Source organism: Leptidea sinapis, chromosome 28, assembly GCF_905404315.1.
Source record: "Leptidea sinapis chromosome 28, ilLepSina1.1, whole genome shotgun sequence".
Classification (NCBI taxonomy): domain Eukaryota; kingdom Metazoa; phylum Arthropoda; class Insecta; order Lepidoptera; family Pieridae; genus Leptidea; species Leptidea sinapis.
The window spans coordinates 3,867,295-3,895,219 of NC_066292.1; the positions used below are offsets into that span (position 1 = coordinate 3,867,295).

General features: G+C 34.6%; 1 protein-coding gene across 1 annotated transcript in view; it reads left to right on the top strand.

The window, feature by feature from the left end:
* LOC126973103 (ATP-binding cassette sub-family D member 3) overlaps positions 1-27,925 on the top strand; it is a 70,413-nt gene that overhangs the window by 34,777 nt on the left and 7,711 nt on the right. The window contains exons 5-10 of the mRNA XM_050820245.1: positions 18,334-18,514; positions 20,768-20,837; positions 23,425-23,519; positions 24,171-24,288; positions 25,342-25,439; positions 26,721-26,916. Of these exons, the coding sequence (XP_050676202.1) occupies positions 18,334-18,514; positions 20,768-20,837; positions 23,425-23,519; positions 24,171-24,288; positions 25,342-25,439; positions 26,721-26,916 (758 nt within the window). The remainder of the gene's footprint in view (positions 1-18,333; positions 18,515-20,767; positions 20,838-23,424; positions 23,520-24,170; positions 24,289-25,341; positions 25,440-26,720; positions 26,917-27,925) is intronic.

Consider the following 27,925-nt stretch of genomic DNA (forward strand, 5'->3'; position numbering starts at 1 on the left):
CCTTATGCCCCGAGAATATATGTATTGGTAACACAAAAGACAAAAAATTAGTTCCAAACCTTCGTAATAAAATTAAATATGTGATTCACTACAGAAATTTAAAGCAATGTCTGACAATGGGTTTAATATTACAAAAAATTCATAGAATTTTAAAATTCAAACAAAGCGCATGGTTACAATATTATATTGATTTAAATACAAACATGCGTAAACTAGCCACATCTGATTTCGAAAAAGATTTTTATAAATTAATGAATAACTCAGTGTTTGGAAAAACAATTGAAAATATTGAAAGAAGAGTAAATGTAAAATTATTGAGTCATTGGGAAAATCAGGGTAAAATTCTAGGTGCACAAGATTTAATTGCTAAGCCAGAATTCCATAGTTTATCTATTTTTAATGAAAATTTGGTTGCAGTTCAATTGCGAAAGACGAAATTGTTCCATAATAAACCTATTTATTTGGGATTTTGTATATTGGATATTTCTAAAACTCTAATGTACGACTTTCACTATAACTATATGTTTAAAAAGTTTCAAAACAAATTAAAATTATTGTACACAGATACTGATAGTTTAATATATCAAATTTTTACAGATGATTTTTACAGAGATATAAAACCTGATTTACATTTGCGTTTCGATACCTCTGACTATACAGAAAAAAATATATTTGGCTATCCAAAACTCAATAAAAAGAAGTTAGGCTATTTTAAAGATGAAAACAATGGTAACATATTTAATGAATTCGTAGGAGTTAGATCTAAAATGTATGCATTAGATGTTGAGGGAAAATTCACAGCTAAAGCTAAGGGGGTTAATAAAAATGTTACTAAGAATATGAAAATGGAAAATTATAAGACTTGCTTATTTGAAAATAAGAACGAATATTGTTCAATGCTTAGATTTAAGTCAATAAAGCATAATATTTTTACTCAAAGAATAAATAAATCTAGTCTGTCATTTAATGATACCAAACGGTACATTTTAGCAAATAATATTGATACCTTAGCTTTGGGGTCATCATAAAATAGAATAAATATTATATTAAATTTTAAGAATAAATTGTTATTGTGTTAAAAAACCAAATGAGAGATTATTGTATTTATATGTATAAGTTGCGGAGTAAAACATGATGTACTGTATATTGTTTCAATTATAGATTTTTATGTTTAAATAAATGGTGGTTTAATAACAAATTGTTTCATTACTATACTAAACCTTAACAGACATAGACGTAGTAGATGATGCATCATATCAATCATCCATTCACTGCAATAGTTGCTGGAAAATCAGTTTTCGTAAGTAATTTTATAAAGTTTTTGAATGATATCTGTGATGCAAATTTTACCCAAATCACCTGGTGCTTTGGTGAAATGCAGCCTTTATATAATCTCAACCACATTAATTATCTTCAAGGTTTACCTGATTTATCTGTGTTTGACGGAAAAAATCCTCAACTTGTAATAATTGATGACTTGATGAGGGAATCAGATGGTCGTATTGTTAATATATTCACGAAAGGAAGTCATCATAGAAACTTAAGTGTGTTTTATTTATCTCAAAATTTGTTTCATCAAGGTAAAGGACAAAGAGATATATCACTCAACTCAAGTTATATAATATATTTCAAAAATCCTCGAGATAAAACCCAAATTCGATACTTATCTCGTCAAGTATTCCCTGAAAATCCGAAATATTTGGAAGATTCTTACAGAGATGCTACCAATGAAGCTCATGGTTATTTAATGATTGATTTGAAACAAGAAACAAATGAATTGTGTCGCGTTAAGACAAAGATATTTCCATCCGATGGATATTGCACTGTTTATGTACCCACAAAAGGGTTTAAATATGGTAAGAATCAAGAAATTTCGATCATTTATAAATGATGCATAGACGTTTAAAGACGCATAAAGATTTGTTAATTGCTCTACATAAACTGAAGGCAAAATATCAAAAAGCTTTATTAAAATCATGTAACAAAACAGAAATAAATTACAATTGTGAATGTATTCATAACGTACTGCGGGGTAACGTTGAAATGGCCGAGAAAGAAAAATCTAAATTAAAGAAATATAAAAATATTCTTCGAAAATTGGTAAGAAAAGGTACGAATAAAATTTGAAAAAATATAATTGTACAAAAAGGAGGTTCATTTCTACCGATAATATTGGGTTCTATTCTAAGTGGGTTGATTAATTCAATTATATAAGAAAATGGATAATGCTAAAAAAATGTTACTTATTGAACCATCATTATTGGAGAAGTTAAAACAACCCAAAGAAAATGATACGCCAAGATCTCGATTAGATACTGATATGCAAAATATCTTAAGCAGTGACATAGAAGATCGAAAGAAATGTATTTTATATTTGCAAACCCTTCAAAGATATCTAAACTTCGTCAAAGAGGATCGACAACCATACCACATACCACTTATAAATGATAATGATTCATATATTGGTTTTAATCAACGTCATAATGAAATCGATACTATATATATAAATATAAATCATGATGTGAATAAAATAAATGTAGTTCCTTCTCAAACATCAGTGGAGGTTAACAAAAACATTGGAGAAATATACACGAGCTCTGAAATACTGAAACTAATACCGAAAACATATGCTAAGAAAGGTGAACTTTTACTAAATTTGATTTCCTTGAATAAAAATAAAATAAGCTGGGATGAATCTGGTACCGTGATTATAGATAGTGAAAAAATACCTGGGAGTAATATTGTGGACTTGGTGAGTAATTCCTTGAGGGCTCTTCAGAAAAGTGAACATAGGTTCACTTTTCTTTGGGAAAAATTCGCAACAACTTTAAAGGAAATAAAAGTACCACTCACTTATATCGGGAACCCAAAACGGGTGGATTTTATAAACCATTTGCAATTAAAAGAGGTTGAAGCTAAATCAGTACCTGACGAAGAATTTTCTACATCAACAAGTAATAAGTACACTGGGAAACTACAAAAAAGATCGGACTGGGAAAAATGGACTCCATATTAGAAATAAATAAAATTTATTATGATGCATCACATCCTGCTGGCTACAGCAATATTGATAAATTGTCAAAAGCAATGAAGGGTAAAATGGACAGAAATAGTGTCTTAAAGTGGTTACAATCACAAGAAACATATACATTACATAAACCCGTTCAAAGAAAATTTCCTCGTAACAGATATATTTTGTCTAATATTAATGAGTTATGGCAGGCCGATTTAAGTGATATGAGATCTTATTCTGAATATAATGATGGTTTCAAATACATACTTTGTGTTATTGATGTCTTTAGTAAATATGCGTATGTTCGAGCAATGAAAAAGAAAAACTCTGAAACAGTTAAGGAATGCTTTGAAAGTATTTTTGCTGAAGCTAATACTACACCTACACATATACAGTCTGACAAAGGAACTGAATTTGTTTCCAAATATGTACAAAAATATTTTAAATTAAAAAACATAAATTATTATACAACCAATAATCCAGATATTAAAGCAAGTATTGTCGAAAGATTTCAGAGAACTCTTAAAATGAAAATGTGGCGCTATTTTACACACAAAAATACTCATAAATACGTTGATGTTTTACACGATCTAGTGCATTCATATAATCATAGTTTTCATTCTCGTATAAAAATGTGTCCATGTGATGTTAATAATATTTGTATTATTAACATTAACAATAACCATAATGAGTGTATGGCAAAATTTATATGATAGAGAAAGTAAGATAAAAACATCAATTAGTATGGTGAATCCAAGAATTCACGTTGGAGATTATGTTAGAATAACAAAACATAAACATATTTTCCAAAAAGGATATGAATCAAATTGGAGTGACGAAATATTCATCGTATCTACCATAATACACCGATCTCCGTTTGTAGTATTTACTTTAAAGGATTTAGAAGGCGAAGAGATAGTTGGTACTTTTTATGAAAAAGAGTTACAAAAAATCATATTCGACCCCACTACTAAATACAAAATAGATAAAATAATACGCTCTCGATATACCGGTAACAAAAAAGAATTGTTGGTGAAGTGGAGAGGTTATCCAAATAAATTTAATAGCTGGATATTAGCTTCTACTTTGAAAAAATATGAATAAAGATAATTTTTATTTAACTTTACTAAGCAATAGTTCTATGGATTATTTTCCTGATAATACAACAACATTATTTTCTACGAAACTACCAAAACCAATAATACTAGAAGGTGAATGGAGGGTTGGAGTAGTAGAATTTCAGTACCCATGCACTATGTTCACCGTTCAAGAACATGAAAACATTATTTATATAACAAAGTTGATGCAAGAACCCAATGAAAGTAAACCGTCATATGTTTATTACAAGACACATATTCCAGCCACAAATTACGATAATATAAATCATATTTTGATGGCACTGAATAACACTCGAGGAAAAATTAAATTTAAGTGCGATGAGGTTTCAAGGATTGTAGGTGCTACGATAACGGATGAATCCATAAAATCTGTAACTTTATCACCTAAATTATGTCTTCAACTAGGGTTCGAACCAAACAGGAACCTCGTTGAAAAAAATTTTGGAAAGTGTCCAGCTAATTTGCATTTGGGTTTACCGTCTCAATTATTTGTTTATTGTGACAAAGTGGAGCATCAAATCGTTGGAGATGTTATGACACCCCTTTTACGAATAATACCATTGGATCCCTCAAAATACATATATGGAGCGTACAAAATGCACGTTTTCTCTCCTCCCCATTACCTACCTGTGATGCGTAGAGAATTTGATACAATTGAAATAGATATAAGAACAAGCACTGGTCAAAAGATACCATTCCAATTTGGAACAGTGTGCATTAAACTACACTTTCAAAAATTATAATGTACGGCAAACGTGATAATATTTCATGTCCATATGAACACTATTATACTCACCAGGTCGGATCGGGTATTGGAGTTATTTATAAAGGAGCACCGTATCAAAGAGGACATGGAATCGGAAGTTTTCTTGGGGGGCTGTTTAGATCTATTTTACCACTACTGTCTAGTGGTGTTCGAACTATTGGTAAAGAAGCATTAAGTACCGGTGTAGGTATATTATCAGATATGGTTAATGCACGCCCCATGGAAGATTCAATAAAAACTCGTTTAAAAGAAGTAAGCTCAAATTTGAAACGAAAAGCTGATGCTAAAATAGACAATATCAACATGTTTGGATCTGGGTATATAACAAAACGAAAACGTCGTTCTGCGATCATTCAATCATTGACTACGAAAGCGAAAGCTATTAAGAAATTAATATTGAATCAAAAACAAATCAAAGATATATTTACTGATTAAATATGTCATTTTTACATAGTCAGTCTTGTGAATGCATTAAGTCCGAATTGGATTTATTTGCATTACCATCAACTCAAACTAGCATTGAAAGTGGATTATGGATTCATTATAAGCCAATTTCATCACTTGCTGATGATGGGCCAATAGAATTTCAAGTACCTGGGGCAGGTGATGACTATGTGGATTTCTATGGATTCATTATAAGCCCATTTCATCACTTGCTGATGATGGACCAATAGAATTTCAAGTACCTGGGGCAGGTGATGACTATGTGGATTTATCCCATACTTTACTCCATATAAACGCTAAAGTTTTGAATCAAGATTATACAAAACTGACAGTACCGACAGTTGTGGCCCCAGTTAATAATTGGTTACATACACTTTTCAGTCAACTTGATGTATATTTAAATCAAAAACTTGTATCGCCACCGAATAATACATATCGAGCTTATATTGAAACTCTATTGAATTATGCACCTGCTGCAAAAGAATCTCATCTCACTTGTGGTCTGTGGTATGAAGATACAGCTGGAAAAATGGATGCAACTGATGAACAAAATAAAGGATTTATTAAAAGATAAGAATTGGCTAGTGAAAGCAAAGAAATAGAAATGATAGGAAATTTACATGGAAATTTATTCAACCAAGAAAAATTTTTGATTAATGGCGTTGACATGTGCGTAAAGTTAGTTCGTTCTAGAGAAAATTTCAATCTCATGGCTTCATCAACTGACCATAAATTTAAAGTGTCTATTACAGATGCAACTCTTATTATTCGAAGAGCACGAATCAACCCAACTGTGCTACTTGCACATCAAAAAGTTTTATCATCGACCACAGCAAAATATCCAATCACGCGAGCAGAAGTCAAAGTTTTAACTATACCATCAGGCATTCAGGGGAAAACCCTTGATAACATATTCCTTGGTCAAATACCCAAAAGGTGTATAGTCGGTTTTGTGAATAATGCATCCTTTAATGGTAGTCTCACAAAAAACCCATTCAATTTCGAAAATTATGATATTAATACATTTTGTTTATACATAGATGGACAACAGATACCTTCAAAAGCCTTACAGCCATCGTTTATCATACGTTATTCTCAGGAACAGGTATACATTTCCTAAATGAAGGCAATGGAGTATCAAGAGAGCAATATGCCAAAGGGCTTTTTTTGCTTGCTAGCCTTCGACTTAACACCCGATTTATCAGCAAATTCTTCAAGTCATTGGAATCTTATAAAACATGGTAGTGTAAGATTAGAAGTTCGTTTTGAATCAGCTCTTACACAAACAATTAACTGTATTGTTTATGCGGAATTCGATAATGTTATGTAAATTGATAAAAATCGCAATATTTCTGTAGATTACAGCAGTTAGAATATAATAATTAATGTTTGAATCGTTTGTATCCTTGTGTATTTTTTATGTTGATTAAATACTAGATTACCTTATAAATTTATATAATAAAAATATGTATATAAAATGATATTTTGTTTTATTATGGTGAAACATAATGGCACTTTAATGATAAGTTCAATTATTGATAGTTTAATGGAGTCAACATTTCCAGATTGTACTAATGACTACGTAAGTATGTAGGTACAAAGTTCGTTTTCAATTAGCTTTTATATTATAATAAAATTGATAAAAATATAATTTCATCATATGTTCATAGATTTATATTTGAATCGCTTGTAATGATATTTTGTTTTATTGTAACCATATAAGTTTTAAATACATGAATGAATAAGATACATTAAAGCCTTATTTATTGAGTGCTTATGTTATTATGATCCACATAACTATTCAATCCTCGCAACTGACAAGACCTTGTTCTCAACTAATATGAATACAATCGAGATACAGAATTATTTGAACAAAATCGATCCCATTTTTAAAAATAATGTTTACGCGGCAAACCGATTGCCGATATATGTTGTAACGCCCTGTTATATTGTCAGCAATTTAGATAGTGATAATAAGCCAGGCACTCACTGGGTTGCAATACACATTGATGAGCAGGGTATTGGACAATACTTCGATTCATATGGTCGTCCACCTCAGGGATTCCAGCTGATGTTTTTACAAAGGAATTGCAGAATGTATAACTACAATACTGCAAGAGTACAGAATGAATATACCGCAGTGTGTGGCGAGTACTGCATAATGTATCTACTTTAAGTTTAATAAGAATAGTTTGAATGATTTCATCAAATATTTTGAAAATGATACAATCTGCAATGATGTTTTATTATATACTTTATTTAAATCATGTTTTAAAAATAAATAATAAATTCAGAAACTATCTTTTTAATCGTAGTAACGAATGTAATAGAGGTAATTAGTAAATTACCTGTATCACGTTCATAGAAATTTAGACATTGAGTCGCTCGCTCACCAATCATTAGCTTAATGACCAGTGATTATTAATGATTATGGATCTGTTTAATTTAAAAAGCTAACTTTGAAACTATAAGAGATATCGAAAAACGGATCAGCGCAATCGCTCGGAAATACATCAAAACCCCCAGTTTGACACCAAACTTCTTTTTTTTTTTTTAGTAGGCATCACGAACAAGTGAGCCAGAATCGAGGAGCCAGAACCGGCGAATCCCTACTACTACTCATATAGACATGCACCTTATACTAAATTAAAGCCGAAATATGGCACATGCCACAAATGACACCATAATAACCTTCGACTGCTATGTCTATACATTTCTGATTGTGTCCTTTCATCTGTCCCATTCTGACAAGCGGGTCTTATCTGGGGACTTGTCTATAATATTGTACCATATTTAATGAGAAAATATTCGTTTTATTAAATTACTTCCGCTTTTTGTGTATCAATCTTATATAATAAAATAACCTTACCGATGATAAGTCACACTATCTTTTTTTTTTGAGTCGCTAATGTACTATTTAAGCACTTTTTATAGCACACTTAGGCTTATTGATTGACACACAGTTGACACACGTGACACGACTAAGGAGAAAAGTTTGCTTACATTGTCTTTAAGCACACTTTTGCCGTTCCGTTATCAGACGGCGAATGATATGTCCATATGTATAGAATGTCATTGTTTCGAAGACATGTTTAAGAAAAATCGTCTCCTTGCATCTCGAGCCATGATGATGACATTGCGGAATTTGACACTATCTTGTAATTAATGCTACAAAAGAAGAAAAATGCCAGAGCATGGTTATCAAATGATATCAAGTTGAGAGGAGAACGTGGTGATTTCAAAGTTTTTGTATAAGGAAGAAGGATGACCAGAGTAGCTCACGATATAGCACAGCATGAACTAAGCACATACTCAATTTTATCGTGTATAGTAACCCCCTTATTCATAATGGTCCGCTAACTTTAAACAGCCACTAAGGAGTGTTTTTTCTCATTCTGACTTAGGTCAATAGAAGAAGACTATTATGAATAAGGGGGTAAGACAATAATATATCGTACAGTGAAGTGGGAAGGTGTCCATAATAATGTATGGTATATTGTTATTGTGATATGAACTACATGCTATTTTAATGTAGCGTTGTCTGAAAAGTGCTTCATAACTATGACTATCATATTATTTGTGCATTGTTAATTGCAATAATTTAATTTAATTCAATGACTCGGTATGACATATTTAGTAAATACTCACTGCATTGTAACACAAGTAATGTCGCAAGCAATCTATTCTTTATATATAAAAATGATTTGCTGTTCGTTAGTCTCGCTAAAACTCGAGAACGGCTGGACCTATTTGGCAAATTTAGGTTTTGAATTATTTGTGGAAGTCCAGAGAAGGTTTAAATGGTGAATAAATAGGAAAATGCTGCTAAATTAAATAAAAACAACAAATTTGTTTTTCCTTAGATGCCATACATAATTTCTATGAGAGAATTTATTGACGCACGGTTTGACAGTTCTGCTGTGAAACAATTTCATTACGACAGCAGGGTGCATATTTTACGAAGTAATTTTTTATGTTATGATATACTAGCTGACCTGGCAAACGTTGTTTTGCCATATATAGTATAATTCACGTGATAGTTTTATAAATAATAAATAGCCTATGTGTTATTCTGGTGTGTAAGCTATATTATTGTAAAGTTTCATCAAAATCCAATCAGTAGTTTTTGCGTTAAAGTATTTCAAACATACATCCAGACATACAAACTTTCACATATATTATATTAATAGGATTATTGACAAATTCATATAAAAACATTATTTTATTTATTATATACAGAACAACGTCTGTCGGGTCAGCTAGTATATAATATATTTGTTATCCTAGATTTAAATGTACAATCGATGTGAATTAATTATGGACCATTAATATTCACGTATTCATGACCCAAACAGTGCAAGTCATTCGGCCAACTTACACAAACTATACACGCTTAACTTACGTGTTAGTTCTTTTTTTTATTACTTACTGAGCTGATGCCCGCGACTCCGCCCGCGTAGATAAAGGGTTTTTAGAAATAATAAGCAAGTTTGGAATTCGAGATTATCTCATGTCCTATTCCAGTTCCGTTTCCCGTTTTCGCACCCGTTTCCACTTGATTGCAATGGCAAATTAAGCCTATTCTTGGTATAGTTATAGCTCATCGACGTGAATTTCAAGTTTTCTCAAATCCCGCGGAACCTATGAATCCATTTTCTGGGATAAAATATAGTAGTAATGTAATGTAAAATATGTTTCCTAAGCTCTAGTCTATCGCTTTACCAAATTTCATCAAAATCGGTTCAGTAGCAGTAGTAGGGATTCAATCGAATTATAATGCTTCTCCGACAGTACTATCTTTAACAAATGGAAAGAGCAGCATTCAAATGTATTTTGTGAACCATTTGATACAGTAACCCAAAAAGGTTAAAACTAGTAACCCTTTTTATGTGTCACCTGATGTTAGGTGATCACCGACGCCTTCACTTTCCTGCAAAACTAGAGGTGTGATACCTAGGCTTTAGTCGGCATTTTAGGAAGGTGTAAGCGAGAGTTTAGAAGCCCATGTCGTATAGCCCTGGGAACACTGCTCTAAGGAGCTCATTCCATATTTTGGTTGTACGTGGGAGAAAGTTAAAAATCTTCTAAAACTGCACAGTGGAAGATATCCATATTATGAGGATGATATCCAAGTTTGTGACACGTGGATGGCGGAATGAAAATTGGCACTGCAGTTGTAAATGAGTTGGAACAGCTGTGATCTCCTATGTGTCTTCATTTCCAAACTTTGTCGTTTGCCTATTGAAAACACTTTCAAGTTCGATCCTCGCTGGTGATGTAGATTTTTTTTCAACTAAACGCAAGCATTCGACTATGTTCCGGGCCAGAACCCAACCGGTCACGTTACGGTGCATTATTTTATTATCTACAGATAATAGATATGTAATAGAAATAAATACAAATACCAAATACCACAGTGTCTGATGACGAAGGTTTTCAACCAGTGTGTGTTGCCAGTGATTACGGTACGCAAACGTGGTCGCTAACTATTGGCCTGATGAGAAAGCTCATGGTCGCTCAGAGGGCAATGGAGAGGGCTATGCTCGGGGTTTCCCTGCGAGATCGAATCAGAAATGAAGATGTCCGTAGGAGAACCAAAGTCACCAACAAAGCCCAAATGATAGCGAAACTGAAGTGGCAGTGAACAGGGCACATAGGTCGATGGACAGATCGATCAGATGACCACGTACCGGAAGACGCAGTATTGGTAGGCCCTCTCACGATGGACCGATGATCTGGTAAAGGTCGCCGGAAATACGTTCGATGAGGACAGCGCAGGACCGATGGTCGTGGAGGTCTTTGGGGGAGACTTTTGTCCAGCAGCGGACGTATTCCGGCTGCTGTGATGATGTAATAGACATAGGTTCTTCTTTCTCACCATCTATCAGGTTCGGGTTCGAATCCCGGTGGGTGCAAGCATTTATGTGATGAATATGGATGTTTGTTTCCGAGTCATGGATGTTTAAATGTATTTATGTATGTTTAAGTTAGTAAATTGTATTAAATATATCGTTATTTTGTAACCCATAAAACAGGCTATATATGCTTAGCTTGGGGCACGATAATTTGTGTAAAAAGTGTGTCAATATTATTAAATATTATTATTATTATCAGGTGAGCCCCATACTCGTTATTTTTTGACTGACTTAGTCAAAAACTCAATATCACGGAATGTTAAATATACAATATTCCATAAGAAATATTTTAACAAAAACAAGAACAATGACATTTAAGGTGATAATAGCAATTATGTTCAGTTACAATGTCGTCTGAATCGACCATTGTTCTCTTGTGTATTTGACAAGGCTTTGTTGATGTACGTAGGTTATATAATTAGTTTGGTAATTGGTTTCTGAAATACTATTTGATTAATTTAGCTGCACCAATAGCGCTCACTTGAACATGTAATCTTAAATTTTATTTTGTATTCAACTTCAATTCAAATATTTTTATTCAAAATAGGATGTGACATCACTTATTGAAAGTCAAAAACTACCACCGTATCCAAAATGAATGCCTCAGACCTGAGAAGAATGGGCGCAACAAACTCAGCGGGCTTTTTTTTCATCGTAAAAATATGTTTACAAAGTAATATTGTACAATTAAACTTATTATTTAATAGCCTGAGGGCGGTCACTCAATTCCCAATCTGTGGTATCATTAAGAAAGTATTTTATGTTATAGTTACCTTTACCACACAAACGTTTTTTTAACAATTCTTTTGAATAAAGTAATACTTTTGTTTTGAACATTTTCTAGGATCTTGTTGAAAAAGCATATACATCGCCCCACAAAAGACTTACTTACTCGACTTAGCCAAGTAGTAGGCATCATATATATCTTCGATACTTCTTTCGCGTCCTGTAATTTATATCTGCTATGAATGAAATGTATATATATAATGAAAGCTTTATTCATCAGTTTAGTATTTTATCTAAGTCAATTGGACTGTTCATCACAGTCGGTAATAAAACAGGTATTGGTAAAATAGTCAGTTACTTTCACAATTTAATTCGTCTCGCACTGCTTGGGGGGCATTAAAATGCTTCGGGATAAAATCTACACTATATCCTTTTCTGTACCCCTGTCAGTTCTTTGTAAAATTACATGATGATCGGTTTAGTAAGTAGATAAGGCGTGAAAGCGTTACGGACAAACACACATTGGCATTTATAGTATGAGCAAGAATATTTGTACTTTGTAAAATTAAAAATCTGAAGGTCGTTGACATTAAAGAATTTATGTTACGGATTTACTCCAATCTAATATCCTAAAGACTGGCAACGACATCTAGAATTGAACTCGGGACTTATCTAATGTGTAATACATCACTCTAACCGCCTTATAACTTAACATTTGTGTGTACTACCAATTATAGGAGAACACATCATTCCATAAAAATAACAGTGACCCTAATTTGCATTTAAGATGACTAAAAACTACTTAAGCATCTTAAAAATAAGTTATATAATAAGTATTAGTTGGAAGAATATGGTTTTCTGAACAATAACAAATGTTGGATTTAATAGAAAGTTAAACACTAATTAATTGGCCAGAGCGTCGCTACATTTTTTCAGCAAAAGTGGGAGCCTATCACAATCAATGTCTAGTGTTGCTATGTTTTTTTACACATTCGTTGTATACGCGTGACATACGGGCTGTAGGAGCGTCCTGTCCAAGTTTCATTCAATATGTTTACGCATATTTTATTACATTCGGTAATATGAGCCATTTATGTTTAGGTATTAACCATATAATATATGCTAACAACACAAATAATGAATTCAAGAACTAAAGGTCGAAGTATCTAATATATACATATTATGTAATTAAAATTTTATTTGTTTACATATGTTTTATTTACATAGTTTAATTTTTAAACTTTTTGTGAAATGTTTCATATTTAACACGCTTTTTAACTTTGATTCATATTATTTTGCATGCAGACAAAGTAATTATTTGTTATTTATATTTACAGCAAATATAAAATAATTTATTTGACTCAAACCACTAGCCTTTGAGTTTCTCGTATGTTCTTCTAACGAGCTCTACTTTTCCGAACATATTATAGTAGATTCAGTTATTTAAATTAAATATTTATAATGTCTTCTCGCGAACTGTAATTTTTCTGAACATGGCAACACCATTGGGAGGTTCCTTTGCACAGGTTGCCGCCTAGATTATGGGTACCACAAGGGCGCCTATTTCTGCCGTGGAACAGTAAATTGTAATTATTATTGTGCTTCGATATTGCCTATTAATAAGCCTATTAGAATAAAGTTTATTTGACTTTGACTTTAAAGGCCAAGCGCGGTTTGAAATATCAAAAGTCTAAGATATAATTCATTTCTCCGTCTTACTCTGGTTTTGCCAGTCCAACCCTCAGTTATTTGGCATTTAAATCGAAGCTTTTCTGGATTAATACTGCTGCATATTATCTTTCACGCGATACTTCAATATCTTCATTATAATCTTAATGTTACGTTTAATTTACGAAGTTATCAGCCCTCTATTATAATTTACTATATACTTATCATTAAACAGTTATCATGCATGACTCTAACTTGAAGGTGACTTTCACAATGTCGGATGTATGGACTGCCGATGGAGATAGAAATACTTAAGAGGTAACATTAGCTGTAACCTTAGATTAAGGATTGGTCTGCGCTGCGCTCCAACTAGATACCGCAGGCGTAGTGCGGCAACTAATACTACGCCCAAGTGGGCATACTCGAGCAAGTCTTTGAAACTAAAATGCCGGGATGGGTAGTAAAACTTTTTAAAAATAATACTTACTACAAGAAGTATTTTATTAATTTCAATGTAAAATAACACGAAGCGTATGTTACAAAATTTGAAAGATGCCATTGAGTGTCAAGATGCCACGCACACAAGCATTTAATAGTTGCCGTAATAAAAAGCTATTGTTGTTAGGTAGTGCGGTATCTAGTTGAAGCGCACCGGAGACCAATTCTTACTCTAAGGCTGTATGTAACCACGGACGGGCCAATAAGCAGTGCGGTAAGGACCCCGGCAACCATGACTAAAAATACTGAGTATAAAAAAAATCTGTATATTGTTGTTGCAATGCAGAAGATAGATTGAATTATCAATCTTGAATCTTCAATTCAAGTTCAGGCTCAAGTTCAAGTTCAAGTTTTTATTCGTAAATACTATTACACGTCATACATACTTAACATAATAATTCAATTATTAATTTATAAATTAATTATATGAGTAAAACGAGCGCTCAATGAGCCACCTTTTGAGTTTATATTTAAAAGTGTTACAATTGTGTGTGACACGCTTGTGATATAGTCCAGGAGTTTATTATAAACCCGAGGGCTCATAGCGTGTATTGTGCGGGAAGCTTTTTCCAGGCTATGTGGGACTGTATTTAGGCGATTCGCGTGTCGCAGCTGGTACTGGCTGGTGTCGCCTCTTTTTTATACTGGTGTAACTCAGCTCGGGCGTATAAGCCTACCTGTAGTATCAGGAGGCTTGGTATTGTTAATATTTTTAGAGAAACGAAGAAAGGTCTTACGCATTGGTCCGACGGTATACCAGCTAGTATGCGAACGGCTCGCCTTTGCAGGCGACAAACTCGTTCAAAATCCGCGGCGCGTCCCCAAAATTCAACTCCATATTGTACCTGTGACTGAAAGGTTGCAAAGTAACAGGTACGTAGCGCTTTCTTTGACAATGTCGAGGAAAGTCTACTTAATGCAAAACAGCTACGGCCCATCTACCAGATAGATTTTCGATGTGGTGATCCCACGACAAAGTTTGATCTAATTGAAAACCGAGGAAGGACGCTGCTTTAACCTGTTGTAAACGAACATCATTGATATTTACAACCAGCTGCCGCCGAGTCCGACCAGAGATATCGAAACATATAAATTGGGTCTTTGTTAGATTTAACACCAGCCAATTGATTTATTACCGAGTTGAGCTTTTGTTCGAGAGCATCTAGTCCCGGCGCAGTTATCACAGTAGCCACATCATCAGCGTACATGTATACTTCAGCGTTCTCTACGATTCTCGGTAAGTCGTTCAGCAGAATAGAGAAGGCGAGGTTAGACAATGAGGAACCCTGAGGTACTCCTACAGTCGTATAGAGGCCGTCTGACTTTAATTCACACCCGCTACCCGTAACGTATTGAACTCTATTGCTCATGAAATCTAACATAAGTTTTAACGTTCGGTGATCAATACCGTAGTGCTGAAACTTAGTAGCTAGTACGCAATGATCGGCTACGTCAAATGCCTTAGACAGGTCACAGAAAAGCAGTGCGACCTCTAGCCCTTTCTCGCGGGCATTTAAAATGCATTCGACTACTTTACGAGTCAACATGGTGGTTGAATGACCCGCGCGATACGCATATTGCCGATCTGAGATAGCTGCCACGCTGCTAAGATAATTTGTTATTCGAGAGGTGAGACCATTTTCGAATATTTTTGCAACAGCTGGTATTATTGAAATAGGTCTATAGCAGTTGGAATCCGTCTTTTTGCCTTTACCCTTATAAAGAGGAACGACTCTTACTTTTTTGAAGTATTCCGGATATATTCCGTCTCTTATGCACCTATTAAACAATATAGCTAACGGAGTGCATAGTTGGTCAGCAATTGATCGCAGCAACTCTACCGATATTTCGTAAATGTCTTTTGTGGGTTTATTAGAGACTTTTTTCATAATAATATTGTACACCTCGTTAGGTGTGAACCAGGGTAATTTTATTGAACGGTCAGCAGATGGTGTAGTATGCTTAAGATAAAGAGTATACAATTGTGAGTTTGCAATCGGAGCGCCGCATTGATCCGCCGCCGTCACGAATTGTTTGTTTAAGCAATTAACCAATTCTTTTTTTGATGCAAAACAAGTACCATCAGGTTTTTTTATAATGTCGGTAAAATCTATGTTGGACTTGTTGCTTTTACACATTTCTGTGTTCACGATGCCCCACATCGTTTTATTAGTGTTGGGGCTACTCTCAATAATCTGCGTATAGAATGAGGTCCTCTTGTTCCGCAATAATTTATTATAATAATCGGAATATTCGTCAACTTTACTCTTAATATAGATGTCATTTGGGAATTTGTCTCGAATGTCAATAAGGTCATGAAGCAATAGTTTAAAGTTAATTATTTTATCATCTATCCAATTTTTATACTTTTTCGTTTGAATTTTTTTAAGCTGGAAGCATATGTAAATTTTTTGTTTGATTTAATTAATAATAGCTTTCGCAAAGTCATTTGTGTCTAGCTGATTTTCACATAACTTATTCCAATCAATACTAATAATGGCATAAATGAAGTCATAACGAGCGGCCGTTGTGTAACATCTTTTAACAACTGATACCTGACGGCTAGGTGTAGATGATTCTCACTCAAAGTAGCCAGTGACCGCATAATGGTCGCTTATTTTAGATTTTACTGGCAACACGTTTTTGCAAACTATGTTTGTATAACTGTGATCGATTGACGACGAAGAGGTAGGTGTAACGCGGGTAGGAAATGTAACTTCGTTATGAAAGTTATGAGCGATAAGCAAATCCTCTAGTTGTTTACGTCCCGGACTAGTCACCAAGCTGTTGATGTTGGCATCGCCAGTTATAATATTTTCAATTTAGGATTGCGACTAATTTTTAACTATTTTATGTAAATTTTTTAGATCAATATACGTCTAAACCATAGGTTCTCATAACGCCCCCTTGTGGTCGTTTGAGAGTTTCGGGGGGGCAGTAGAAGACCTAGAGAAAATTAGGGGGCATTGAGATGGCGCAGATGGGGCGTAGGTAGATTAAAAAATATAGTCTAAAAAGGCAAAAAAATACACGAAAATACTCTAGAAAAAAACATATTCTCAAAGGTGAGCAAACGTAAGGTTGAGAAACTATGGTCTAGACCATAAACTTAGTATACTAGCGTAATAGACAAACACTCTCCTCATTACGGCGAGACTAAATTTAAAATGTTCATGTGTGCTAGTTTTACAAATGTGTTAGTGAGTTAGTGATGTGTGTGTGTAGTATTTTGCTTTTGGTCAATCCCTATGACGAATTTTGTTAAACGGTGTCATATTCACGTATACATTATTTTAACTAACACATATTTTCTTAAATTATTATAATCTTAAGACAATAGAGTGGTTACTCCGTATATCTAATATATAAAATTCTCGTGTCATGGTGTTAAACTTTGAACTCCTCCGAAACGGCTTGACCGATTCTCATGAAATTTCGAGTGCATATTGGGTAGGTCTGAGAATCGGACAACATCTATTTTTCATACCCCTAAATGTTAAGGGTGGTAAACACGATTTTTTTTTAAATTTGTTTGATTATGAGTCAGCATTAAAAAATACATACAACTTAAAATTTTCACCCATCTACGATCAACAGTTACTTTTGTATCGCGATTTTAATATCGGCGATACGTTTGCTGGGTCAGCTAGTTAAATATAACATTTAGTATTTTAGGGCATATGTTTCTACGAAAATAAACATCACGAATGAAGAATCAATATTTATGTATGAAATGTTTTTTAATTGGATTGTTGCTATATGTAACAACACAATCTAATACAGAACACGATACCATTATATTTTTAATTAACATCTGTTAAAACACAACAATAAATGAAAAATTACCAACAAAACTTAAAACGCGATCCAATTTGTCAGGAGACTAATGGACACTAAATTGTTTCAAAACAGTTTCATGGTCTTCATCTATTCCGACTCTTTTTCACACCTAGGTTTTTATGTAAGGATAGATAACTCACTTTCACACAGGGTTCGTCTATTACGGTAGTATACTAAGTTTATGGTTTAGATAGACTATGACAGACGTGACGTCGAAAAAAATTTATTTCAGAGTTAACCTCTATTAATACATTAAAGTATTATTAAACCTGGCCTGTTTTTATCAGTTGTCTAACAGCAAGAGACTATGTACACGTAGAAATTATCTAAGGTAAATATTTGCAGGGGGTTCACGTACTACAAGGTGACGAATCTGGACAGCCGGATCGCGAACGCTGACCAGCTGCTCACCACAGACGTGGAGAAGTTCTGCGACACCATCATCGACCTGTACAGCTACATCAGCAAGCCGCTGCTGGACATAGCTCTCTACCTCTACCGCCTCACCGTCAACCTGGGACCAGAGGTCACTTTCCACTGTCATTCATAAGCTTAATATAAAACATTATTTTGTAGCTCTTTAGTGATTTATAGCCGTAACGGTCAGCTATTTATTTATTTAATGTCCAATTAGCACGGCAGTGCCACGTACACTAATTAGACGGAAACACTAAAAGGAAAAATTACAAACAAAAAAGGAATATTGAAGAATAATTGAATTGATTATATAATTTCAATGCTCTCCGCGTACCTTAGTATTTGAGAAACTAGGGAAGTCCACCGATCATATATTGAATGAATGCGGTATAGGTGCCATTGCTTGGAACACGTCAAGTTTATATTTTCGTGGGCGGCGATTATTGAATTTTGGGACACGTATACATCACAATTGCTCATGAAGATCTGAAGCATCAACAACTCCTCGTAAAATTGGACACATAATTTTTAGCTGGTCGCAAGATCGCCTGACCTCCAGGGAATTGAAACCTAAACAACCTGAGAGAAATTTGGTTGGATACCTGAAAGGATAATATCCATAGCACCGTCCATGTATCTTACGAAGGCCTTATGAACTTTTTCTCATAATAGTCCATTCTTTTTCGCGTAAGGATCCCAGACACAGGTGCATGGCTATGTAACGCTCGTTCAGCTTGGTGAATTCGGATCGAGTCGGCTAAAGGGAGACTGGAGGTCTACTCGCAAAATCGACAACGATAAATTCGGAACGATACGATAATACTCCGAATATGTCGCAACTATCCTACTCTAACAAATGTTCGAATTCCTTATCGTTTATCGTTACCATAGACTAATATTTTGTTTTTTTTTCGATGTTAGTGTGAATGAAGTATGTTCAAACCTAAACATTATCTGTGCTATGTCGCTGTTAAGTGTCAAAAGAAAAAACATAGTTAAGACGCTAAAGCCCATGCCAGACTCTGCACCACCAATTTGGTATTATTTACACATAATGTAAATGTTAAAAAAATATGTAATAAACATAACATGACCATTTAAAATTGAATAAAAAATACAAAACTTGCGGATAATGTAATAAATGTAAAAAAAAGTAAGTCGACCCTTCTCGTCGACTTCCTATTTCTCAGGCGGCCATTTGCATTATTTCTACGCATAAACGATCAACAAAATGACTTAAATGACTTAGTAGTAAAAAAATCCTGTTGAATAGTAAACCACATATAATTACTTCAATAATATTTATTAAGTATGTATATTGTATGGCAAATATATATATACAACTTGAAACGATAATAGCATCGACAGCCTAGAAGGTGTCGTTGAGATTATCGTAAAAGTGACGTTTGATTATTTGTGAAATTCGAATATTCGTCTCTGACATTTTCAACTAAGGGTAGGGTTAGGACCGATAATATCGAATAATGTTTCGTTCAATCATCGATTCGACATTGATTACGATGTAACTAAGAGTAGGATTCGACACGAATAATGCCACGATCTATCGAATATCGATTTTAGGAGTAGGCCCCCTGGCTCGGTGAGATTATTCGTATTTATGACGTCACGTTGATGATGTTTTTTTTCTTCTGTCGTGTGGTCTCACGGTTTTTTATTCGGCTAAAGCTTCTTATAAGCATTATAGTATTTCATATTATAAGCCTCGCCTTGATGTTTTAAATACCGTCGCGTTAGTATCTACATAGTTGTTTTGTATTTTCTTTGTAATGGATAAATTGAAACTGGAGATCCTTACAAAAACTACAATATTGTAAAAAATAAAGTTAACACTTTTAAAGGATTAAAACGCGTGTACCTAGGTAACACTGAAAATGTTTAGAAAATGGGCTGTGCATGTCATCTGTGCGTTTACCTACAACAATTTAAACAGAACAATGGTAATATTCGTAGCAATTGCAATGAAAAGAAGAAAATATTGGGTCAAGATCGCATGTTTTATTGCGTTGTTCAGTTTATTAGGAAAATCTCATCGGGAAAATCGACCTCTAATGAGACAAATTCTTGTGGCCATAAATTTGACTACAAACGACTTTATCCAGGTCCACGAATATTCATATACATTAGTACAAAATATATGTGGTCTATGGTAGAATGTTTTTGTACTACCGATCACAATTAATATAAAAGTTGCGTAATGCGGATTGCATATGTCGTTCAACGGCTTATTACTTTATAAGACATTAACAATATTCATGTTATATTATATCATATATTATGTATTTCGTTTATAAGAAATTCACAGTGCTTAATAATCACAGAAAAAATATTTTCCAAATTACAGACGCCTGCCCTGACCATGTCATATTTGTTAGCTTCTGGAATGTTCTTGACTTATCTTCGGAGGCCAACGGGTAAGAAATATACTAATTATTTCATTTGATCACTTGCACTAAAAGTTCCCATTTTAAAGCTGGGTACTCACCAACGTAACGAGGTGTAATGTAACATTCGGATCGAGCTTTCTTATAATCGGCGTAACATGCTGGTTTGAACTCTGTTCTCCCTGTTCGGCCGCCACTGTATGCCGACATACTGGCGAATTGTGCTGTGCATCTACCAATTATTGTTAAGAACTATGTTACCACGATTCATACAAATAAATTAATTTCATTTCATTTCACTCTCAAGTCAAGATATCCGACAATGAGCTTGTGTTGGGATCTATGATTCTACTTGAATATTGTATAATCCAAATTAAGAAGAAGAAAAATCGTTATTGGATATTGGAATCGATAAACCTATTACAAACAGAGACGTATCTGGTGGTTTGTGATTCATAGCAATATTAAAAAACCAAATGATTACTCCGATCGATTTTGTCTCAAGAAATAATACGAGAGGAAAGTCGTGTGCGCGTGCGCTCGTGACGTCATTGATAGTATGATAGATGACGGCTATAATCTTGTAAAAATCGGGAGATAGCCGAAATCTACTACGCTTCAAGCAACTGTTCGCTTTCAAACTTAGCCGGATTATACTGCTTTAATTACAAATTACTATGTCAAACTTATGTCAAATGACTGCACGTTTCATACTAATCTTCATTTCAATTTTATCTGTGGGAGTCCTGCCTCTTATTAGGTAATATTTACATCCTCTGGTACTGACTGAACCGCGTAACACACAAAGGATTCACCAAAAAACCGACAACCGAGTGGAACACTCAAAGCTCTCTCACTTCTCCTCCACCTCTTAACATTGGTCAGTACCCAGCTTTATATAATGCCATAAAGACGTGTATTGTGATCAAATGCAATTGTAATTTTTCTTTTTTGCGTAGTTCCAGAGATTAATATATTTAAATACACAAATGGTGTATTTGAATATGTTAATCAATAATGATAATTCAAGTGTTTGAGTAACACAAACACTTGGAATACCTTGCAAAGTATTAATAGCGTAGATCAGAGACGTCGCAATTTGATTGGGCGCGTGCCATTTTTTATTATATAAGTAATATTTAGTTAATTGTGTAATAAGATTTAATACGACATTTACTAAGTGATATATACAATAATTAATACTAGATCCTCTTAACTTAAGACTTTACTTGCAACATTATTGTAATAATATTTACTTTTTTATTATAAAAGAGAAGATTAGTTTAATTTATTTATGTTGCAAATAGGATATTTAAATATTATCTTACACTGATTAGGTAAGCTACGTAAGTACGGTCAACGTTTATGTGTGCAGGTCCGTTCCATCTCCAATTAGTAAGGCTCTATTTTGTCTTCTTCGCCGATGATAGAATGAATTACACCGCCTAAGATCTAAATGATCTTACTTTGTAATTTTCGGGCTACACAAATTCCCATGCCCTAAACTAGGCATAGCTATGGGTGCAAGATATTGATACCTACATTGAATACGATATGCATACTTAAACATAATATATACTCGAAAAAATCAAAACTTCCGTATCCATCATATAAATGTTTAAAATAACTCGGAAAAATAAGGGTTTCAGTAATTCGAACCCGTGACCTCTAGCTTGCTGGGCTCACTAACCACTAATGGACTATATGAGTCCTCGTATATAAAACTTGAAGGACATACGTAACTAACTCAGGTATATAGCTTTTTATAAGCATTTTTTTATATAAGAAGCAAACGGGCAAGAGGGTCACGGGATGGGAGCGGTGAGGCAACCGCCCATGGACATCCACAACATCAGGTGTCAAGAGATGCGTTGCCGGCCTTTAAGGTGGGAGTATTCTCTTTTCTTGAAGGTGCTTAAGTCGTATCGGTTCGGGAAAACAGCAGCCGGTTATTGGTTCCACAAAACATTTTGGTGAGTAGCAGTAAAAATACTGGGACTATATTACAATTGCCTTATTTAAAGAAAGAAAGAAAAACATTTATTTCACAAAACACTCACAGGTTACACTTAATATAAAAAGATTAAAGTACAAACCAAAAAAGAACATAATTAAATAATAATCGAATTAATATTAGAGAGTTCCTGTGCAGTGCAGGAAATGGGTCATCGACTCAGGATTTTCTGTGACACGGCCGTAGCTATGAAACAGCACTGATTTTCAGCGGTGACCGTTTAACTTTGGACATACAGTGCGCTCGACATATAATAAATAATTCAATAAGACATTCATAATAATATAAATCTCTCAATCTCAATACAAAAAAGTCGATAATAATATATTTAGATGTTTTAAAATAAAAAGAAAACATATAGCAACAAGCATATATCGAAGCATGATACTGGACTGAGCCTATATTTTCACCACCAATGCAACCAAAAAAACCACCTATTTCTCGTTACGTTTCTTTTCAATCAGATCCCCGATATGTTTCCTAAGACGTGGTTGTTATTTACCTGATAACAAAGTTAATTGTAAAAGAATTTTTATTCAGACATTATATTTTGTTTTGTTATCCTTAAATTATGAGTTAAATTATACATTTTTCATTCTACAGCTCGTATGACAGTACAAGAGCAGAAACTGGAGGGTGAATACAGATTTGTCAACTCGAGACTTATTACTAATGCTGAAGAGATTGCATTCTATCAGGTGAGCGACACTTAAAATGAAAATCAGTTCATTGCATAAGATTAGATCACGTTATCATATGTAAAAATCAGTATTTGTAAGAAGTACTAAAAATGAATTTAAAAAAAAATGATGGAAAATATATAGCATCAGGTAACCCATGTAGGGTTACCTGATGCTAAGTGATCACCGATGTCCAGGCTTCAACTCCGGAGGAGATAATTGATTGTAATCGGCAAATACTAATAGGGTGTCAACTCCTTTGTTAGAGTCATGTCCTTAAAATATTTATGGTTTTACCATTAATCGCACACGTAAAAATTCATAAGTAAATAGCTATATCGTGTATTGGCATAATAACACCAAACACGAACAAGAGATGTCGTGTGCACGAATTGCCTGAATATGAGTACCGGTACGCAATAGAGCGAACCGGTACGAACGTGCATCGCGGGCAAGTGGTTGTTGCCATCGTTGCTACTTCTAGTGGCCGAGTTTACAGATTATTTTTATTTATTATTACATAATATAATATGGCGTGTACTCGTAAATGTTTATTATACTGTTAGCGAAATTAAAGTGAACAGTCAATGTTAATAAAATGTCAGAGCTTGAATTCGCCAGTGTTCCTGTAAGAAGATCCAGTGATTAATGTCGTGGTTATTTGTCCAGGGCAACAGACGCGAACACCTCACGTTGCTGTCGAGCTTCTACAAGCTGACGCGGCACCTGCGGAACTTCCTGCACTTCCGAGTCGCTATGGGATTCATTGACAACATCGTCGCTAAATGTACGTCATTTAACTATGTTTGATATATAGTGTAGCATATGACGCCAGACCAGCCTGTGTGAATTACGATCGCGCGTACACCGCATCGCCGCCACAGCGGAATGAAAACTGCGCCACAGTATATATATGTATATATATGCTAAAGTAGTGAAGAAAGATCGCACAAACGTTGGAAATGACACACGCACACAGATGCAGGTCTCAGCGAGGCCGATACGCGGACGTCGCAGTGCGAGCCCTGCGTGTGCGGTGTTGAGACATGCAGGACACCTGCTTATGTGTGCGTGCGTTATATTTAACGTTTGTATGTAGTTTCCATACTGCTTTAGCTGAAATATATATACTGTGACTGCGCCACCATTTTGTATATATCACAAGTTGCTCAAGCTTGCAGACATAATGCTGCTGTGATATATGCGCTGGTGTTTCATCACGTGTATTAGGATTTTGAAGCTTTAGATTAGATTATGTGATTTTCTTTAATTTTGTGCATATAACATTATTCTCACATAGATATGTTGCTGGTGTTTTTTGCAATTTAAACTGGATAAGTGATCACCGGCGCCCATACTCTTTGCCTAAGAGAATGAATCTCTTGTACTATGCGTCCACCCGAAACGAGGGCTGATTCTAAAGTGAGCGCGAACTGGGCATGTTTAGGACCTAAAGGTCAAAGGTCCTTTTGAAGTAAGAATACATAAATTTCACTTATGTAATTTTGTTCCGAACAAATACCTCCATAACCTTTAGCGTGTACTGTTTCGCATGCACTGTTACCTATATAACCCGCGGATGAAAGGACGGGATTAATGTCAGAATGCCTGAAGTACTGTGAGCTAGATGAATGAATGTATTGTCTTCAATTAATGTCATTGGTGTTGACGGTTTAAGTTAAAGTAAATAAATAAATAAGTGACGGAATCGCAAGAAGTCAACTGAAATAGTGAATTACAATTTGTTCCATCTACCGACCTTTGTTAACTCAGAACTCTTTATCGCTGAGCCTATAAACGTGTTTTCCTATAATCAGTTAAATTTGGACTGTATTGCCAGATATTGCCATCGTGGTCGGCTTCTACGCTGTCTCGCGGCCGTTCTTCGTGAAAGACCACAACCTGTTGACAACTGGATCCGATCAGGACAGATTTAAGGTAACCCGACACAAATGTTTATACACACAAAAGGTCAAGTTGATTTTCAGTTTAAAGCTACGCAATGATTGCACGTCATCGAGCAGACAGACCATAGAGCGGTAATACTAATATGGGCGATCAAACTCTAAAAATGCTCAGCTTTGTTCGACGAATAAATATCAAATCTTAGTTTTTACTAATACTTAGTAATGCACTAAACACGTGTACGTGTGTGTGTACGTTTCCGAATAGTTCCGATGTATAATTAGAACTATTAATGCTGTTTTATTCGTTAGTTGTTTCAATATCCATCTTGTATTGAGTTCTTAAGCAAGCTCTATCACAAATCCACTAAAACAATAAGAAAAAATTCTGTTTAAAACATAAAAAATCTAATGATATTGTACATTTTAAAAGCAGATATGTCATAGGCCCACGCTTCCCGTGTATCGTAAGTGTCCTGACTGGGATGAATTTTAACAGTAACTAACGATTATTTGTATTAAGGCGCTAATTACAAACAATACATATCTTTTTCTAAATGCAGCCTAAATAGTATGTTGTTATGAGGGTTGTGGGACCTGCAGGAAAGAGAAATGTGGGCAGATCGCATAAATGGTGGACCGATGAGATATAGAGATTGGCGGAACTAACTAGAAAGGAATGGAGGAGGTCTTTACCTAACTGGGATCCTTTTGAAAATTGTGAAGAAAACTAACATAGTGCATGTATTATAACTTACTAACATAAAAGTTAATAATAAATTAATCATGTTTGTCGACTAACCGTACTAACACACTAACACTAAAATGTAGAAAATCAAATGGAAATCATTAAAAAAAGGATTTATTATTATCTAATATATAAAATTCTCGTGTAATGGTGTACATAATTGAATTCCTGCGTAACGGTTCGACCGATTTTCGTGAATCTTAGCGTGCATATTGGCTAGGGTGGAGAATCGGACAACTCTATTTTTCAGCCCCCTAAATGTTTAGGGTCATTAATAGTCCGCCCTTAAATTTATTTAAAAAAATTAATTACAACTTCATATTTACAACTATTTTTGTATCGCTATTTTTATATTATTCTGTTCCATCCACAAATCCGCTATAGGGTTGCGAGATGGCAATCGAATATATAATATTGTAGGACGATATATTTGGTAGGTCTGAGAATCGGTCGTTATATATTCCTGTACCTCAATAATTTTTTATTGAACTTTATTTAATTACTTTAACTGGCAATACAACGTCTGCTGGGTCAGCTAGTTATTACATGAGGGTCGTGGTGTTGCAGTACTACTACACGTACGGTCGGATGCTGGTCAAGTTGGCGGAGGGTATCGGTCGCCTGGTGCTGTCAGGCCGCGAGGTCAGCAAGTTGTCCGGGCTCACGGCGCGAGTGACCCAGCTGCGGACGGTTCTCGCTGACCTGCACCAGGGGAAGTACTCACGCACCATGCTGGAGTCCGCTGCGCACGCGCACGCCAACGGTACGTGCCCACTGATCATACCTTTTTTTTTTTATGAAAATATGGGACAAGACGAGTAGGACGTTCAGATGATGGTAATTGATACACCCTGCCCATTACATTGCAGTGCCGCTCAGGATTATTGGAAAGCCCAAAAATTTTGAGTGGCACTACAATTGCGCTCGTCACCTTGAGACGTAAGATATTAAGTCTCGTTTGCTCAGTAATTTCACTAGCTACGGCGCCCTTCAGACCGAAACACAGTAATGTTTACACATTACTGCTTCACGGCAGAAATAGGCGCCGTTGTGGTACCCATAATTTAGCCGGCATCCTGTGCAAAGGAGCCTCCCACTGGTAAACTGACATACTACTACTGACAAAACATACTGACATGTTGATGATATTAAGAGCGACTGACGAATTTAGCCTGTAAACAAGGTACATAGTTATGTATGCAACTGTTGTGTAATAAGGGGTGTTAAAACACGAATGTGGCTTGATAATAGTATCACATGAGTGTTTTAATACCTAATTATCAACAGTTGCATACAAGACTTTATCTACACCCAATATATGAATCCTCTAAAAGATTCTGGAAAAGTTAGCTTACTGCTAACATTAAAACACCAGTCCTAGAAGTAACCTAATATCATCCATTATATTACTGATTATATACAAATAAACAAAGTATTAATGAAACAATTTATTGTAGTAGTAATTTAGATTTTGTATGGTGCAATAATTAAAATTTACTCGAATATAATATTCTTTTGCAGCGTTTAAAATGAATTGCTCATTTTTTGTAAACAAAAATTACGAAGAAAAATGGCGGGAATTAGAATAACCTACTTTTACAGCGCGCGACTTTCTGGTAGTGTGGAACGCTCGTAATCGAAAATGTTCTTTTTTTCAAATTCATACAGATACCACGCATCGAGAAATAAGAATGTGGCTGTCTGATGAAACTCTTTGTGCATGAAGGGATCGAAAAAAACCATAGAAGTGTTGTTATGAAATTCAGTACAAC